At 46.2% G+C, this 17,443-nt stretch overlaps 2 protein-coding genes across 3 annotated transcripts in view; one reads left to right on the top strand and one right to left on the bottom strand.

The window, feature by feature from the left end:
- The window catches only part of IGF2BP3 (insulin like growth factor 2 mRNA binding protein 3), a 141,921-nt gene extending 134,084 nt beyond the window's left edge, over positions 1-7,837 (top strand). For both annotated transcript variants that reach the window (XM_062179310.1, XM_062179309.1), the window contains exons 12-15: positions 1,533-1,607; positions 4,467-4,598; positions 5,204-5,317; positions 5,566-7,837. In XM_062179310.1, coding sequence (XP_062035294.1) covers positions 1,533-1,607; positions 4,467-4,598; positions 5,204-5,317; positions 5,566-5,664 — 420 coding nt within the window. In that variant the 3' untranslated portion in view covers positions 5,665-7,837. The remainder of the gene's footprint in view (positions 1-1,532; positions 1,608-4,466; positions 4,599-5,203; positions 5,318-5,565) is intronic.
- Positions 7,838-8,281: 444 nt separating this feature from the next.
- MALSU1 (mitochondrial assembly of ribosomal large subunit 1) lies at positions 8,282-17,242 on the bottom strand. Its single transcript, XM_062179311.1, has 4 exons — positions 16,984-17,242; positions 16,012-16,190; positions 9,192-9,273; positions 8,282-8,496 (listed from the first exon to the last, which is right to left on the bottom strand). The coding sequence occupies exons 1-4, from the start codon at positions 17,240-17,242 to the stop codon at positions 8,309-8,311; spliced, it is 708 nt and encodes a 235-aa protein (XP_062035295.1). The 3' UTR covers positions 8,282-8,308.
- Between the last annotated feature and the right edge of the window lie 201 nt (positions 17,243-17,443).

Genomic DNA, 17,443 nt, shown 5'->3' with positions numbered 1-17,443 from the left:
ACTTCACCAAACCATAATCATTTGTACTAGGTATTTGACATTTAAGTTGTTCCTAACTTGTCTTCCACAGATAGTGCAGTGATAAATAAAATTTGAGCAAAATTGAATGTAGCCCTATGTAAGGTTAAAAACTAGATTTGGTGGGTTAAAGAGCATATGCTTTTTCTCAGGCATTTTGGAGATTTTAACAGTTTATAGTCCCAATCTCAATATTTGAGGATACTTCAAAAATTGATGCAAATGGAATTAAAAGATAGGTTTATTTTGGTGCAAAAGTTTCTGAAATACACACACACACACAAAGGGTCTTCAAATGTGCATTATGGGGAAAAAATGCATGAATTTAAACTTTTTTGGTACTGAAATAAGCCTATATTTAAATTCCATTTTCCAAACTGAAGTATCCTTGTACAAGCACTGTTAGCCCCAGTATTGCCACAGGTAGCTGGGAAGTTGCAGAATGAGAGCAAACTGCTGTAAAAATACCTGTGAGTAACCCCGAGCTTGGTCTAGAAGCAAGGATGCATTTGCTTGTTTTGTGTTAAAGATGCAGTGATGAGCACAGAGCAGCAACAGTTCCAGCTGGGCTCTAGGGGACAGAGCTGTTGGCTTTCTTCTCAAGGAGGGAGGAAACACGGCTCTGCTGATTTTGACGTGCACAGGTGTGTGGGAATAGGTCTAGAGGACGTGTAACTGGCAGTGATCTTCTTGGGAGGTGGACTCTGAAGTGACCGCCGTGTTTTGCTTCCTGTTCTTGCACAATGATAAACTTTTAAGGGTCTAAGGATTAATTTGCTTTATGCACAGCAAATGTCTAGTAGAGTGTTTTTCTTTTAAAGTAGCCATCAGCTGGGTCCCACAGTGCTTTCTTCCCCTGGCTCTGGGGGAGTCTGGGTTTCTTCTCCCTTTGGTGGTCTCTGTCCAGCCCAGGCAGTGTGATTTCACACCCTCTGAACTCACAGGGCCTGAATTTCTTTGCCTCCTGTTCAGTTCATGTCTTATTTCAGATGTTGTTCCAGTGAACATACTTGGTGGGAAGTAGATTTCGATGTGCAAATTTAGCCAAAAAGACAGCTTATGAACCAGTTTTCCAAGTTCTGTAAAACAGCTTCAGGGCCCTTGCCTATCAAAGTTCAAGTGGTCACGTGAGGCGTAGCTCAGAAATTGGGGTGCAGTCGCATGGGGTGTTGGACCAAGGGAGTTCTGGTCCAAGTGGGCTGGGGACACTCTGCAACTCAGGGAAGGGGCAGTGTGGGCCCAGCTCTCCTTCTGCTCTGTGGCCCGTGAGCCGGGTCGCTGGGCTTCTCCAGCCTTCCACCCGAGTCCCCATTTGAGAAGCCGCGGTGATGTCTCAGGCTGGGCTGTGGCCGCGTGTGGCTTCACATTGGAGGCTGGCAGGAGCCCCAGCTGCTAAACCCACGCAAAGCGCTGCTGCTCCGTGGTTTCCTCCCAGAAAGCTTTGGAGTCTGCTTGGATTCTTTCTGGGCGTGGCACCTGAACTGTCCTAACCCTTGTTGCTGGGTCCCTTACAGATCGCTCCCGCCGAGGCCCCAGATGCTAAGGTACGGATGGTGATTATCACGGGACCTCCGGAGGCGCAGTTCAAGGTATGTGTTCCGAGAGTGCGCAGGCCACAGCAGCTCTGCACTCAGAACTCTCCATCCTGGCTTCTAATAAGTAGAAGGAATCCATGAAGTCCGAGCTCAAGTTGCATTTCAAAAATAGGAAGGTTTTCATTTTGAGAGTTTTGGTTGTAGGATCTCCCTGTTTCCCAAAGGCAAATTTGCCCAAAAGCCCTATTTATTGTATGTTTAGGTGAGACCTTAAGACTGAAATTGAGAAAACTGCCTGGCTAATATGTCTTAGAAATGTGCTCCAAGATTATCCCTGCTGTCACTCAGATGCCCTAACCTGGAATTAAAATGCACCCCCTTCCCTCTCGGCCCACAGACACCGCACACATCCATCTAACCTGGGGCTCTCGTGCCTACTGGTCCTGGGGTGAACCACTGCACAGGATTGCTGGGGTTGGAGTCTTGGCAGCTGGAGTGCCCCTCACGTGCATACTGAAGGGTGCTGGGGAGCGGTCAGGCCGCTGGTTCAAGCCTCAGCACTGCCATTTACTAGCTGTATGACCGCAGGCACTTTTTTTTACTTTTTTTGTCGGGAGGAGGCTAGTTCCTCATCTGTAATACGGGGACCAAACAGGCAGGTGTCTCAGCCTGGTGAGTAAGATGCCATCTCCCACGTCAGTGCCTGGTTCAATTCCTAGCTCCTCTGCTTCAGATCCAACTTCCTGCTCAAGTGGTTGGTCCCTGCCACCCATGTGGGAAACCTGGATCGAGTTCCTAGCTCCTGGATTCAGCCTGGTCCAGCCCTGGGGTCACTGTTGGCATCTGGAGAAAGAACCGATGGATGGGCGGTCTCTGTCTCTTAAGGAATTAAATCTCATCAGCTAAAAAATAATAAGGGATTGGCATTGGCACAGGTTAAGCCGCTGCTTCTGATGCTGGCGTCCCCTGTCAATCAGAGCACCTCTGATGCTGGTGTCCCTTATCAAGTTCCTGCTGCTCTGCTTCCTCTCCAGATTCCTGCTAATGTGACTGAGAAGTCCGCAGATGGCCAAGTACTTGGTCCCTTGCCACTTGTGGGATTACCAAGGTCTGGTGTTCGTGCCTCCTGGCTTCATCCTGGTATAGGCGTGGCTGTTGCAGCCATTTGGAGAGTAAACCAGCTGATGGATGATCTCTGTCTGTCACTCTGCCCTTCACATAATACAAAATGGGGATCCGAGCGCCTCCATGCTTGGGCACTTGGAAGGTTTACATTAGCTTAGAGCCTCACACGTAAGCAGCCCCAGTGTTGGTGTGCTGGGGGTGGCTAGAGCCGACTCTGGGCAAAGCAGACCATGCCAAACTCAGAAATGCGTTTCTCGTTTTGTGTGATTTCAGTAGGGATGCCTTGTCTTAGATGGAAGTGACTACCGAGTTCTGTTATCACTCATTGATCCAAAACTCCTGTCTCGGCCCTGCCCACCACCCTGCAGCTGTGTGACAGCTCAGCTACTTGGCTCTGGAGTGTGGCTGATAACAGGGCCTGCGTCTCTCCCCTCTCCCCTCTTTAAAACCATCACTTTCTTTCACCTCTATTTTGAGCCGTTTTTCAATAAAAATCCAAAGCCACTTTAACTTCATTTACAGGAAGGGCAGGAGACAGAGGAGGTGGTGAGAGACGCGAGTGTGGCTTGCCGAGCTCACATGCAGGTGAAGCAAGTGTCCTGAGGCTGCCCATTGTTTGGCCTTCCAAGTCCCGGGTCCAAAGTGCTGCAGACCTTCAGGGCTGGTGCCATCCACGGATAAACACCAACATGCGTTCCAGCACGTCTCTCCTGAGTGCTGAGCCTGTACTCTTTCATAACTGAAATTGCTATCTTGTCACTCCTAAAATGCTTGCACGAAGAGAAATTCAAACAGTGCTTCCACAGTTCTACTCATAACTGTGTTTTATAGGTATCTTAATGGAACGTTTAAGCTGTAATAGCTAAGTCTGCCATGTGATCCAGATGAATGGTTTCTTTTAGAGATCAAAGGTATAATTGGCCTCCAAAGCCATATTTTTCTTAGAAATTTTGTTTGGGAGAACAGATCCCTTATACATAATGGCAGGGTTTCTTGCATGTAAGTTTTATTTCCATGTAGTAGGTGATGGGATGTATTGACTGTCAATACCAGAAATGTACAGTAACTGGATTTTGTAGCCTTTTTATTCAAACCAGAAATCATCTAAAGTTAAGAAACATGTTTAAATAGAAAATATTCCTTTCAGCCGGTTTTTGCAGAGTGAGTTATCTTCCGTCTGCTGGTTTACCCCTAAACGCGTACAACAGGCAGGAGAGGGCCAGGCTGCAGCCAGGAGCCCACGGTGCAAGGTAGTGGGCACTTGAGCTGTCATCTGCCTCCCGGCCCGTCAGCAGAATGCTGGAGGGGAGCCGAGGAGCCAGGGCTCCCCAGGGATGTGGTGGGTATCACGTTCGTGTAAACCCCCCCAGCTCCCAGCAGGTTTCAAATGCGGGCTTGGATTTCTGTCAGCCTGGCGTGGCTGTCTCTTTAGTTCTTTTTCAAGAAAACTGTAGTTAACTTCTCCTTGACAGCATGAGAGGTTTTTACCTTTCAGGATTGCAGTGCAAATGGCCGCTTGCCCACAAGCATCACTTCGCAGGCTGACTGGGTAGTTTTGCGTCTGTTTTGGTGAGAGGCGTGTGTTCTACCCTCCTCTGATCAGCCACTGGGCTCACATGTGAACTCCCGTGTGCTGTGCCGGAGTTCCCCAAGTTCTCCCTTCAGCAATGCCAAAGGCAGTGAGGGACCGCCGCAGAGGGCGAGTCCAGCTGCAGTGAGGCCGCCTCGCGTGTTTACCACCTCGTATCATGTGTGGACCACACTGATGGGGCATGTTCTCGTCTGCAGGCTCAGGGAAGAATTTATGGAAAAATTAAAGAGGAAAACTTTGTTAGCCCGAAAGAAGAGGTGAAACTTGAAGCTCATATCAGAGTGCCGTCCTTTGCTGCTGGCAGAGTGATTGGAAAAGGAGGCAAAACGGCAAGTACTTCAGCAAAACCTGTGTAGTGGTATGGAAGGGGAGGCGTTGAAAGGTACTTGGGAGTTCCAAGCCCCTGCATTTTGGCTAATGTATAAAAGCAAGAGCACCTTGACTAAGGTTTGGAGAAGCCTTTCCCGAGGGGCAATAACGCTTCTCTCTCGGGCCTGCCCACCTGTAAGGGGGTGTGGAGCGTCATCCTTGTGTCACAACCCCAGCTTGTAATTTGTATCTGTAAGGACCACGGGACAACAGTTTCATCTACAGCTGCACATCTGTAACTGAAAAAAGTAAATGGTTACATGTCTAACAGATGCCACTTTCAAAGCTATTTGAAATTTTAAGGTGACTGAGAGCATAGTTTAGAGCAAGACTTCTGAAAATCTGAACCTGGTGGCCATTTACTGTGTGACTGCGCGCATCAGTTCCTTGGGGAGCCTCTGCTCTGACGGCCCCGAGTGCAGGCAGCACTAACGATGTGACACACTCAGTGGACGAGGTGAAGCTTGCGAAGCCATAGCCCAGTGTTTCGTCGGACGCAGGAGTGCTCAGGAAATGGCAGCTTCCTAAAAACCCATTTCACATAATTTCTGCTTAACTCTTGCAGGTGAATGAGCTCCAGAACTTGTCAAGTGCGGAAGTAGTTGTACCTCGTGACCAGACGCCTGATGAGAATGACCAAGTGGTTGTCAAGATAACTGGTCACTTCTACGCTTGCCAGGCAAGTGGCTGTGCCGTGAGCAGCACATGGAAGGAGCCGTCTCATGGGCACTTCCACCTCACACACATACGTAGGGTGGTTTCATGCTAACACTTTCAGTCCCCTTAGAGCAGGGGATTTCAGAGCCTAATGGCAAACCTTCAGTAGTGTATGTTTAACGTGAAAATGGATTCTGTTTGAAGTTGTTGAAATGGAAGAGTAAAATCCTTTTGATCAGGTAGAATTTTCAAATTTCTGTCCTTTTGCAGGTTGCCCAGAGGAAAATTCAGGAAATTCTGACTCAGGTAAAGCAGCACCAACAGCAGAAGGCGCTGCAGAGTGGACCATCCCAGGCAAGGCGGAAGTGACGGCTCGGGAAGCGGCCCAGCACAGAGGCAGATGCCAAACCAAAGACAGATCGCCTAACCACAGCCGGGCGCGGACCCGCTCCAGAACCACATGCACAAGTTTGTACCCAGCCAGTTGTTTCTGAGGACCAGGCAACTTTTGAACTCCTGTCTCTGTGAGAATGTATACTTTATGCTCTCTGAAATGTAAGACACCCAGCTTTAAAAAAAAAAAAATAAATGGGGGTGGGATGGGAGAGAAGAGCTCTGCACTTCCCTGTGTGTGTAGCCTCACGTTGTAACAGATATTCTAAGTTTTCCTGATAGTCCCCTAGAATGCCAGGAATTGGCTTAATGGTGCATCACTAAATTCATCAGATAAATTTTAAAAATAGATTGCTCCTAAATCCAACTGCTAAAATTGGATTGGAATAGAATTATCACAGGAACTTAAATGTTAAGCCATTAGCATAGAAAAAAACTGTTCTCAGTTTTATTTTTATCTAACACTAACAAGAATAACGTAAGGGAAGTGCTGAATGGTGTTGGCAGGGGTATTAAATGTGCATTTTTACTCAACTACCTCAGGTATCCAGTAATACAATGAAAAGCAAAATTGTTTCTTCTTTTGAAAATTTTATATACTTCATAATGCTAAGTCCAACTGTTTTTTATGAAATTTAAAATTTAACAGCTAACAGGAAAATAATTGAGCAAAGACTTACTTCTTGCTGGTGACAGTAATGCTGGAAAATTTCAGGTTTTTTGAGGCTTTTGACAGTTACTAGTTGGAAAATCCAATAAATGTTCAAAGATACAGAGCAGTGCCTATATTTGGAGAGCAGCAATACCATTTCTTGTTTCATTTAGAGCTGGGAAGTTTTTGATGGTACTCACGAGGTGGTGGCAGGAGGCTTTGGGACGGCTGGTTTAAATGGCTTCAGAAGACTTCAGGTTTTGTTTAGCTACGTGACTGAATGCATAAACGCTCTGTGCTTTTCACTATCACTGCCTTATGGTGACCGCTGAGAGAAGCAGGGCCTTACACTGACTGGCAGAGGCAGGGCTCAGCTTGTCTGAAAGGACGCACACCAGCTGGTCTACACCTGGAGAAGGCCAAGGGCGTAGTCAGAGATGGTGTGACAGTGTCTAGAAGGCTGCAGAGGGCTATGTCTCTGTACGCCCTGGCACTGTCGTGAGCCTCACTAAGGTGTTTTGAAGATTTTTTAAGCAATGATTTAGAAAGTGAAAGTCCACCTAAATATTACATAAAATGTAGCAGGATTTCTATATACTCTGCAAGTTATTTGAAAATAAGTCAAAAGGTAGAGAATACAAGAAAACGGTTTTTGGAATGTAACTGAATGACTGTGAAAACTTGACCTCTGATACTGAACTCATCTGCCCATTCCTTAATGGCAGAGCCCAGGACGTACAACGGTGTGGGTGTGGGTGGTCTTGAAGGCCACACTGCTCTCTGAATTTTTCTTTTTGCTTTTGTTCATAAGATGATCACAGTCATATTATACTGATGGGCATATGTAATGCTTTAGAAATCATTTGCCTCATTCATACTCAAGATGAATTTCTACAGACTAGATATTTTCTGAAGATCAGCGTATCAGTTAGACACTTGGAAAATTATTTGAAATGTTTTCCTAAATAATTTCAGAAAACCAGTTTATTTTGTAGTGTTAGCCAAAAAGTGCCCTTTTTGTCAATAAATTCACCTTGCATTCATAATTTTTTTCATACAATGAGTGAAAAATTGCTAAAAAAAAAAAAAATCATGGACTGGCTTACTGGTTGGATTTCAGAGATGTTGAAGTCCAGAGCAACATTTGATTTTTCCAATATTTGATTTTTTTTTTTTTTCAAATACAGATAGGTGCTGGTTTAAATTCTGTCATGTTTCACTTCTAGTCTTTTAGTGTGGCAAATCATTTTATTTTCACTTAAGCATTGGTAATTTGGAGTATGTGGTACTAGCTAAGAAGTAATTCTGTGATTATTTTGTACTTACTGTACATGGATCATTTCTCATCTATAATGTGCCCCAAATGCAGCTTCATTTTCCAGATACCTTGATGCAGAATAAAGTTTTTCATCATTAGGTGCAGTTTATCGTGGAGTATGTCTTGTGTTTGGTGTTCAAATGAATGTAAGTTTTCTGAATTTGGTCTTGTTACACAGTTAAAGCAAAGTTTTAGTTATACTAATTTCAACCTCAAAGGCTATTCAAAAACTATTTTCTCCAGCTCAGGGAAATGTGATTACTGTTAGCATTGTTGGATATGAACTAACAACTACAGGTTTTAAGAGTTTCTCACAATACTTTGCTTTATTTTGTCACTGGACTGTCCTAGACCAGCACCTTAAAGAACAAATAGGATTGGTGGGGTGCTGCTTTTTGTTATTTTTGAAAATACCTGTCCATTCTATCCTATAGAATAAATTTATACGTAAGCAGAATAAGATTCTAATGTAGGGACCAGTGCTAAGTCCAGGTCCTCGTGCTGGGATGCCAGGGATAGACAGTAAGTTCTGGTTGGAATGTAATGACGTGAGTGTTCTAGCAATGAGTGCACACCGTAGACAAGACCTGTTCTATTTTCCAAAGATTGACTCAATCCAAATCTGAAAGGACTAAAGCAGTTCATGAGTTTTATTCACATTTGAACTCCACTGGAATAAGAGATGAAGGGTCGTCTTCTATTCCAAGAATGAAGTCTTCAGGTAATGTTTCGGGTGCTATCTGAGCTAACTGATCATCGTAAGAACGTAGAGTCCATAATTTCTCTAATTCGTAGGTTTCTCTGGTTTCTGGAAGCATCAAATGAATCACCATGCTGCCTATCAAGGGGCAGATAAGAGTCACAATGAAGAAATAGTTCAAGTCCTTTTCATCTTGTCACCTCACAACCTTCTGTTGCTAGTGTATAACTCTAGTAGCTACAGAGGCACTTCCTGGGAACTTTAATAGAGGGCCCCCATCCTAGCAAAATACCATAGAGGAGGTGTGATGGCCACTCACTTTATCCCAGGAACTGCTTGCCTCGTTCTGGACTGTTAATGTCAGTGAACGGACTCATAGAAAGGTACCGTCTGTTCAGAGTTGAGCAGCTTTGCTTAAAACTGTGGTTCTCAACACGGAACAATATATGCAATGTGATCAATAAAATGCTTTGAGCCAAGCACACATGAATATGCAAACCTATTCTATTCAAAATTCCAGTCCTCTGCTTCTGCCCTTCCTATGCCTGCAATGACTTTCACCATCTCTTTAATTAACACCAAGGTCACATGTACCCCATTCACCACCTTCCTGATCTGTGTGGCTAGATATAGTTAATAACATTATATATACACACACACACACCCCTCCAGGAGTGTATTACCTAGAGTATTTTGGTTAGGTGAAGACTTCACATGTGCAAAAAATCTTATGTAGAAATGCATGCAATTTGATTTCAGTCCCTTTACGACCGAAAACAATTCAAGATTAATATGACAATATTTGTCAGTAAAATGATGCTAAAATAACTTACCAAAATCCATACAGAGCCAGTCATCTGTGTCCTTCCCCTCAATCTTAACATGAGGCTCACTCCGGCATTTCAGATACTTGTACTGAAAAAAGCCAGGTCATATGTTAGAGGGAGAGGCTGTGGAGGAAACCTCTGCTCTTACTTGAGGGTCTGGTAGGCTTTTTCTTGGTCTAAATTTGAGAACCAGCTTACGCATTCCTTATAGCCATACTTTCCCCATGATTACTAACAGGGAAACAGTTTCCCCTCTGAATCCTCTCATACGATTATACCGATTCCTCTTAGCCAAATGCTTCTGAGAGGGCCACCATACTCAATTATGCTTCCCCTCACTCCCAAGGAAGCCAGATGCTTGCTTCCTTTTTTACCGCTAGGTCTTCTCAGTACTGTTCGTGTCGGTTCCCAACAGACCTACTAATGGTCTGTACCTTCTGTTAAAGCCAACATACACTAATAATCAGGCAAGACAAGACCAAGCTAGATTATGCCAAGATAAATTACATAGACATCCAATGTTCAATGATGGATAGAACAAGGAAATAAAGGACTTAACCCCACTGACCAGTCAGATCCAAAAAACATTGATAGAACATTGTAGTCAACAGCAGAATACCCATTTCTCTCAAATGCACATGGGACATTCTCCAGGACAATACACCACAAAAGTCTTAATAAATTTTAGGTTGAAATACACAGTCTATTTTCTGATGGCACCAGAATAAAACTAGTAAATTCACAAAAAATGTTTTGGAAATTAGCACACTCAACCAATGCGTCAAACAAGAAATCACACAAGAAAGCAAAACATCTTGAGAAAAAAATTCAGAAAACATCAAAATTTACAGGATGCAGCAAAAGCTGTGCTATGAGTGAAATATATAAGTGGAAATGCTTACATTAAAGAAGATCCCAACTCTAACACTGTAAAGGAGAATAAGGAAATACTAAACCCAAAGATGGCTGAAGGAAATAACAAAAACCAACCAAAGTTTGGCCTTCAACAGAGATCTACAAATTGGGACAGATCTTTAGAGAGACATTACTGACTTTAGAGAAATTAAAAGAATTTAAAGAATACTATGAGGGGCCGACACAGTGGCATAGCAGATAAAGATAACCGCCTGCAAATGCCAGCATCCCATATGAAGTCTCGGCTGTTCCACTCCAATCCAGCTCCCTGCCAATGCACCTTGGAAAAGCAGTGGGAAGACGGCTCAAGTTCCTGGGCCCCTGTACCCATGTGGGAGGCTCAGTACAAACTCCTGGCCTCGGATCGGCTCAGCTCCAGCTGATGCAGCCTGGGGAGTGAACCAGCAGGTGGAAGATCTCTCCCTCCCTCCCCCTCTCTAACTGCCTCTCAAATAAATAAATCTTAAAAAAAAAATTACTATTGAAATAAATTGGATAATCTAGACTAGATGAAATAAGTACCTACAAACACACACCCTACCAAGGCTGAACATTAAGAAACCCGTGTGTGCAGTCTGAATAGGCCTATAACTAGTGAAGCAACTGAGTCAGAAGTCAATCTCTAGTGAAAAGGCCACCATGTGGCTTTGCTGGTCAATTCTACCAAATATTTACTACCAATGCTCCTCAACTCTCAACAACAACAAAGGAGGGAACACAGCTTCCTAACTCATTCTATGGGCCCAACTTTAGCCTGTTGGTCTGCAGTTTTCTAATAAGCCTGCTTATTTGACAGGAAAGTCCTCAGCCATATTTTAGCAAAGCAAATTCAGTAGCATATTAAAAGGATTATACACTATGACCAAGTGGATTTCTGAATGTGCACATAGTCCAGCATAGGAAAACTAATCAATGTCAGACCCCACATTAGCGGAATGAAGGAAAAAGTTCCCCATGATCAGAACTGATGCCCTTGACATAATGCGCTTTCACATTAGAAACACCCAGCAGAACAGGAATAAGGAAACGTCCTCAGTGTACCAAAAGCCGTACAGTGACAGCACACAGCTACCACTCGATAGTGAGACTGGAAGCCCCCCAGCTAAGATCAGGAGCAAGCCCACTCGTTACCTCTATATGACACGGAATGAGGAGTTATGGCCAGAGCAATTAGGCCAAAAAAAAAAAAAAAAAGCATCCAAATTAAAAAGGAAGAAGTAAAATGATGTTTGCTGAAAGCATGATAGGTAGAAAGTCCTAAAGATTCCATAAAAAAAGATTAATTCAGTAAAATTGCAGGCTTACAAAATCACCCAAATTCAGTTGCATTTCTACACACTAACAATGAACAACCTGGAAATGAAATTAGGAAAAGAGTTCCATTTACAATAGCCTTATAAATTTTTTTGAAAAAAAAAACCTGAGGAATAAACTACAGAGGTCACATGCTTATTATGTCGTGAGACACTAAACACTGCTTAAGGACATCAGAGACCAATAAACAGAGAAGACCTGGTATTGTTAAGATGTGAAATATACCCAAAGCAGCCTACAGATACAATGCAGTCCCTATCAATATCCCAACAATAGTTTTCAAATGCAATTCATCAAAATTTGTATGGAGGGTCAGCTTTGTGGTGCAGTGGGTTAAGCCACCACCTGTGATGCTGGCATCCCATATGAGTGCCTGTTCGAATGCTGGCTGCTTCACTTCTGACCTAGCTTCCTGCTAATGCTACTAGGAAAGCAACAGATGATGCCAGGGTCCCTGTACCCATGTGGGAAACCCGGATGGAGTTACAGGCTCCTGGCTTCAGCCTGCCCAGCCCCTACCACTGGGGACATCTGGGTGAACTAACAGATGCAAGATATCTCTCTCCTCTTTTTTTTCTGTAATTCTGTCTTTCAAATAGATAAATCTTAAAATATATGGAATCTCTCTCTCTCTCTTTTTTTTTTTTTCTATTTTTTTGACAGGCAGAGTGGATAGTGAGAGAGAGAGAGAGAGAGAGAGAGAGAGAGAGAGAGAGAGAGAAAGGTCTTCCTTTTTGCTGTTGGTTCACCCTCCAATGGCCGCTGCGGCCGGCGCATCTCGCTGATCCAAAGCCAGGAGCCAGGTGCTTCTCCTGGTCTCCCATGCGGGTGCAGGGCCCAAGGACTTGGGCCATCCTCCACTGCCTTCCCGGGCCATAGAAGAGAGCTGGCCTGGAAGAGGGGCAACCGGGATAGAATCTGGCGCCCCAACCAGGACTAGAACCCGGTGTGCCGGCGCTGCAAGGTGGAGGATTAGCCTGTTAAGCCACGGCGCCAACCAAAATTTATGGAATCTCAATGGATCCTTAACAGCAAAGATATCTTGAAAAAAGAACAAAGTTGGTGGTTTTACATTTCCTGATTTTCAAAAACTTACTACAAAGCCAAAGTGATCAAAACGCTGTGGTACTACTGGAGTACATACAAGCATGTAGAACAATGGAGTAAAACTGAGAACCAGAAATAAACCCTCACCCACTTGGTCAGATGATTTTCAACAAGGAGCCATGATCATAAAGTGGGCAAGAGCACAGTCTTCAGCAAATAGTGCTGAGGAAACCGGCTGTGCACCTGGAACACCCTATACCAGTACCAAATGAAATCAAAATGGATTAAATACCCAAATAGAGGACCTAAAACTAGACAGCCCTGAGGAGAACACAGGAGGAAAGCTTCGTGACACACTAGTGTGGCATTCATTTCTTGGTATGACACTAAAGTCACAGGTAACAAAAGAGAAACATAAATTGGATTAACCAAAATTAAATACTTTTGTGCATCAAAGAACACTACCAACAGAACAGAAATGCAACCCAAGAGTTGTAAGAAATATTTGCAAATCCTATTTGACAATGGATTAATATCGAGAACATAGAACACAGACAACAACAAAAATATCAAACCTGGGAAAACAACTTAGACATTCTTCAAATATATACAAATGGGGGCTGGTGCTATAGTACAAGTTAAGCCTCTGCCTGCAGCGCTGGCATCCTATATGTGCACTGGTTCAAGTCCCAGCTGCTCCACTCCAGAGCCAACTCCCTGCTAATGGCCTGGGAAAGCAGTGAAAGATGGCCCAAGTGCTTGGACCCTTGAACAAACGTGGGAGGCCCAGAAGCAGCTCCTGGCTCTGGATCAGCCCAGCTCCAGCTGTTGTGTCCATCTGGAGAGTGAACCAGCAGATGGAAGACTTCTGTCTCTCCCTCTTTAACTCTGCCTCTCAAATAAATAATAAATAAATCTTTAAAATATGTACGTATACATAAACAAATGGTCATTAAACATAAAATGCTCTACAGCACTGTTACAGAAATGCAAATCACAACTACAATGAAATATCACTTCATTCCCATCAGGGTAGCTATTACCAGAAAAACAGCAAATGTTTCCTAGCGTGTGAAGCAACCGGAACCCTGGTCCCCTGAAACTTTGAGAACAGAATCACCATGTAAGTCAGCAACTCTACTTCTGAATATATACCCAAAAGACTTAAAAGCAGGGACATGAACAGGTTATTTCTACACCCATGTCTGTAGCAACACTGTTAACAGCTGAAAGGTGAAAGCAATCCAAGAGTTCATCAGTGGGTAAATGGGATATTTACATCCAGCCTGGAGGAAATTCTGGCACATAGAACAAAGAGGAACCCTGCAGACATTACGTTACATAAAAGGCGGTCACAAAATAAATACTGTATGCTTCCATTCCTGTGAGATACTTAAGAGTAGTCACATTCAGGGACCAGCGCTGTGGCATAGCAGGTAAAGCCGCCACCTGCAGTGCCAGCATCCCATATGGGCACCGGTTCAAGTCCCGGCTGCTCTACTTCCAATCCAGCTCTCTGCTATGGCCTGGGAAAGCAGTAGGAGAGGGCCCCTGCACCTGCATGGGAAGACACAGAGGAAAGCTCCTTGCTTCAGATCAGCGCAGCTCCGGCTGTTGTGGTCAACTGGGGAGTGAACCAGAGGATGGAAGACCTCTCTCTGCCTCCCCTCTCTCCCTCTCTGCCTCTCCTTCACTGACTGTGACTTTCAAATAAATAAATAAATAAGTCTATCTTAAAAGAGTAGTCTCATTCAGAGAGCAGAAAACAGATGGATGGTGACCTGGGGAAGAAAGGCCAGTTTCAGTTTTGAAGACAAAGTTTGGAGATGGCAGCGATAATGACTCCACATCAATATGAATGTACTTAAAATGGTAGGCCCATTGCCATAAACAACAGCTTTCTTGATTTTGCATTTCTTTCTCATCTAAAATTTTCTAACAATATTTTCTACCCCTTTACTTTTCCTCCTGCACAGAAACTGGGCATGTTCCCATTCTTTTTACAGCCACAAGTCCAATGGTAACTTCTGTCTTCATCTTACTTCATATCTCACTATTACACCTTATAGAGACCTGACTTTTTTAAAAATTTTATTTATAATGTTTGAAAATCAGAGTTACAGAGAGAAGGAGAGAGTTATCTTCCATCTACTTCATTCCCCAGAGAGCCACAATGAACAGGTTGAAGCCAGGAGCTTCTTCCTGGTCTCCCATACAGGAGTGGCAGGGGCCCTAACATTTGGGTCATCTTCACTGCTTTTCCTAGGCCATTATCAGGGAGCGGGATGGGAAGTGGAGCAGCCAGGACACGAAGGAGTGCCAACATGAGATGCTGGTGTCACAGGCAGCAGCTCTGCCCGCTGTGCTACAGTGCTGGCTCCTGTCTTCTAACTCTTGTCTGGGCTCTCGTCGTTTTCCTGTCTCTCCAACCACCCTCTTGGGGACTCTTCCTCTGCTCTGCAGTCACACACGGGGGCTCTGTCTGCAGCCTCCTCTTACTTTATGACCCTTCTCTGGCCGACCTCACATATTCTTTTGGCCTTAACTGTTTACTTTATGTCCAATTTTCAACAGAACAAAAGATATTCCCTTGTAGAACAGTATGAGAACCAGAGTCTTCCACTTTCTTGTTTATTTATTTGAAAGGCAGACAGAGACAGGCAGGAGAAAATGGAAAAGATTGTCCATCAGCCGGCTCACTCCCCCAATGCCATCAACAGCGAGGGCGGGGTCAAACCAAAGCCCGGAGTCAAACTCCATCCTGGTCTCCCACGCCCTTGGGCTATCATTTTCGTTTCTCAGTCAGCTTAGCAGGAAGCTGGATCAGAAGTGGAGGTGGCATCAACCCCAGCACTCTGATATGGAACGTGCCCCACAAGCGGCAGTTAAACCTGCTGTGCCAAAGAGCACCTCCGTTCCTTCTTTGTGCTGATTCAGATTTAATCTGATTGGAAAATGCACTCCTTTTCCTTTCCCTTTCCTCTGACCGGTGAAATCACAGGGCACAGACCACATCTTCCCAACACCAAGCACAGAGCCTGGGAACAATGGGCATGCTCCAACATTGAAGTCAACTTCTAGGCCGGCACTATTCCAGCAGCCTTTTTGCAGTTATGGAAATGTTTTATGGCCATCTGATCTGGTAGCCGTTAGCCACATGGGCCAGCTGAGTGCCTGAAACAGGGCTAGCACAACTGAGGGACTGAATCTTTTATTTTAATTTATAATTACAAAGCCGTGTGCAGTGTGCAGCTACCAAATGAGACAGCACTCCTGTAGAAATCCCTCTGGCTTCCACTGACTTCTAGCTTGCCTGAGTGACCTGTAAGTTTTATCTTGTGGCTACAAGAGACAAGAACTAGAGACACCATGACTCAGCAGGGCTGGATACTGGTTCCATCAAGGAACATAAAGCACACTCGTGCAGAGTCTGCCATGGCGGCTTTCTCCTGTAGCCCACATGACAGGAGTACTGTCTAACTGGTGCTCCCGATGCACACACACAGTCCCACCCAGTTCATGGCCCAAGCGAGAAGAGAAAGCACCCTACCATCTTCACAAGGTAGCAGGCCATGGCATGTAAGTGTCGCGTGGACGTTCCACTAGCAATCACAAAGTAGTCTGTGTACTTCATCTCTGGGGGGACCTGGATCACACAAATGTCTCTTGCATTTTCTTGTCTCAGAAGGGAAACCAGCATATCCACGTCAAACTTGGGACCAGTATGATCTGGAATGCACAAATATCTGTGTCAGAGAGGCAGAGAGACCTGGACGCCCCGAGACCAGGCAGCGGGCAGTGAAACCACATTCAGATCCGAACGCTGCTCCACAGCAGGGCCCGGGCATCAGTGTCAGGCTCCACCTTCCCGGTCAGAGCGCTCATCCTTAGCTGTTACCACATCCCACGAGACTCGCTGGTGCGGACATGAGCCACCCACCCACCCAGACACAGCGATGCTGAAAAGCACATAAATAAACGGAATTAAGAAAAACACTGGCACCATAGCGGCGCTGCTATCCTGGGGCATATCAAATCGCATCTCAGCCATAAAGCTGAACCACGAGCCGCCGCGTCTGGTGCACACCCTTCAAATACACCCAGCAGAGCTGGCGTCGCCTCAAGTCCACGGCAGCCACCGATCCTCACCTTGAGTTTGTCTTATGAAGCCATTTGGGCTACTAACAGCTTATCTACGAAAATTTCTTCCCCCCCCCCCCCCCCCACGTAGAGAACTAAATATTCTGGTCCCGGGCGAGTCTGTTCCGCTCTCCTAAGGCTCAGGACACCCGGCCCGCGCCCTCCCGGAGTCGCTAACTTCTCTGCCTGCAGTAACCGGAGGACCCGCGCGGCCTCCAGTCCGCTCTCGGACGCCGCCCGCAGCCCCGTTCCCCCGGGCCTGGCGCCCACGCCTCAGCCCCCCGCGGCTCTGGGCCCGCGCGCGTTGTGACCCTAAGGGAAACTGATAAAGGCGAGAAGCGGGGCCTCCTGGGCCAGGACGTAGCTCAAGGCCGCCCCGTACCTGCCGAGCCCGACTCCGGCCGTCCCTCGTCGGCGGCACCCGCCTCCGTCCCCTTTTGCAGCCTGGGGCCCACGCGCAGGCCGCGCACAGGGCTCGCGGCCAGGCAGGCCGGGCCGGGCGCCGGGGCCGAGGGAAGACGCCCCGCTGCCGGCAGCGGACGCCGGGACCCGGCCCCTAGCGCGGGCCCAGCTCCCGCGCACAGCGGCCGGCGCCCCAGCAGCGGCCCGAACAGCCTCAGCGCTCGACATCCGGGCCCCATCGCCGCCGCCGTGCGTGGACGTCGGGGGGCGGGGCTTCACGGAGCGCGAGCAGCCTCCGCGGCTCTCCATTGGCCAGACCCACCCGGCGCGGCCAGCAGCGTCTACGCCCGCCGAGGGGGCGGAGCTAGGCCGTGGGCGGGGCCTGGGGCTCGGCCCCGGGCCCGGGAGCGGCAGGGTGGGAGCGAGGGGCGGGGATGACC

Source organism: Lepus europaeus, chromosome 20, assembly GCF_033115175.1.
Source record: "Lepus europaeus isolate LE1 chromosome 20, mLepTim1.pri, whole genome shotgun sequence".
NCBI lineage: Eukaryota > Metazoa > Chordata > Mammalia > Lagomorpha > Leporidae > Lepus > Lepus europaeus.
Note: the sequence above shows the minus strand (reverse complement) of the source record. Positions and strands in the feature narration are given on the sequence as shown.

Excerpts from the sequence above, each read along its gene's own strand:
- MALSU1 (XM_062179311.1), bottom strand. The coding sequence starts at position 17,242 with ATGGGGCCCGGATGTCGAGCGCTGAGGCTGTTCGGGCCGCTGCTGGGG. Across the intron at positions 9,274-16,011 it reads CCTGCTACCTTGTGAAGATG|TACAAGTATCTGAAATGCCG; the intron begins GTAGGGTGCTTT and ends GGCTTTTTTCAG. Across the intron at positions 8,497-9,191 it reads CTGGCTCTGTATGGATTTTG|GCAGCATGGTGATTCATTTG; the intron begins GTAAGTTATTTT and ends GCCCCTTGATAG.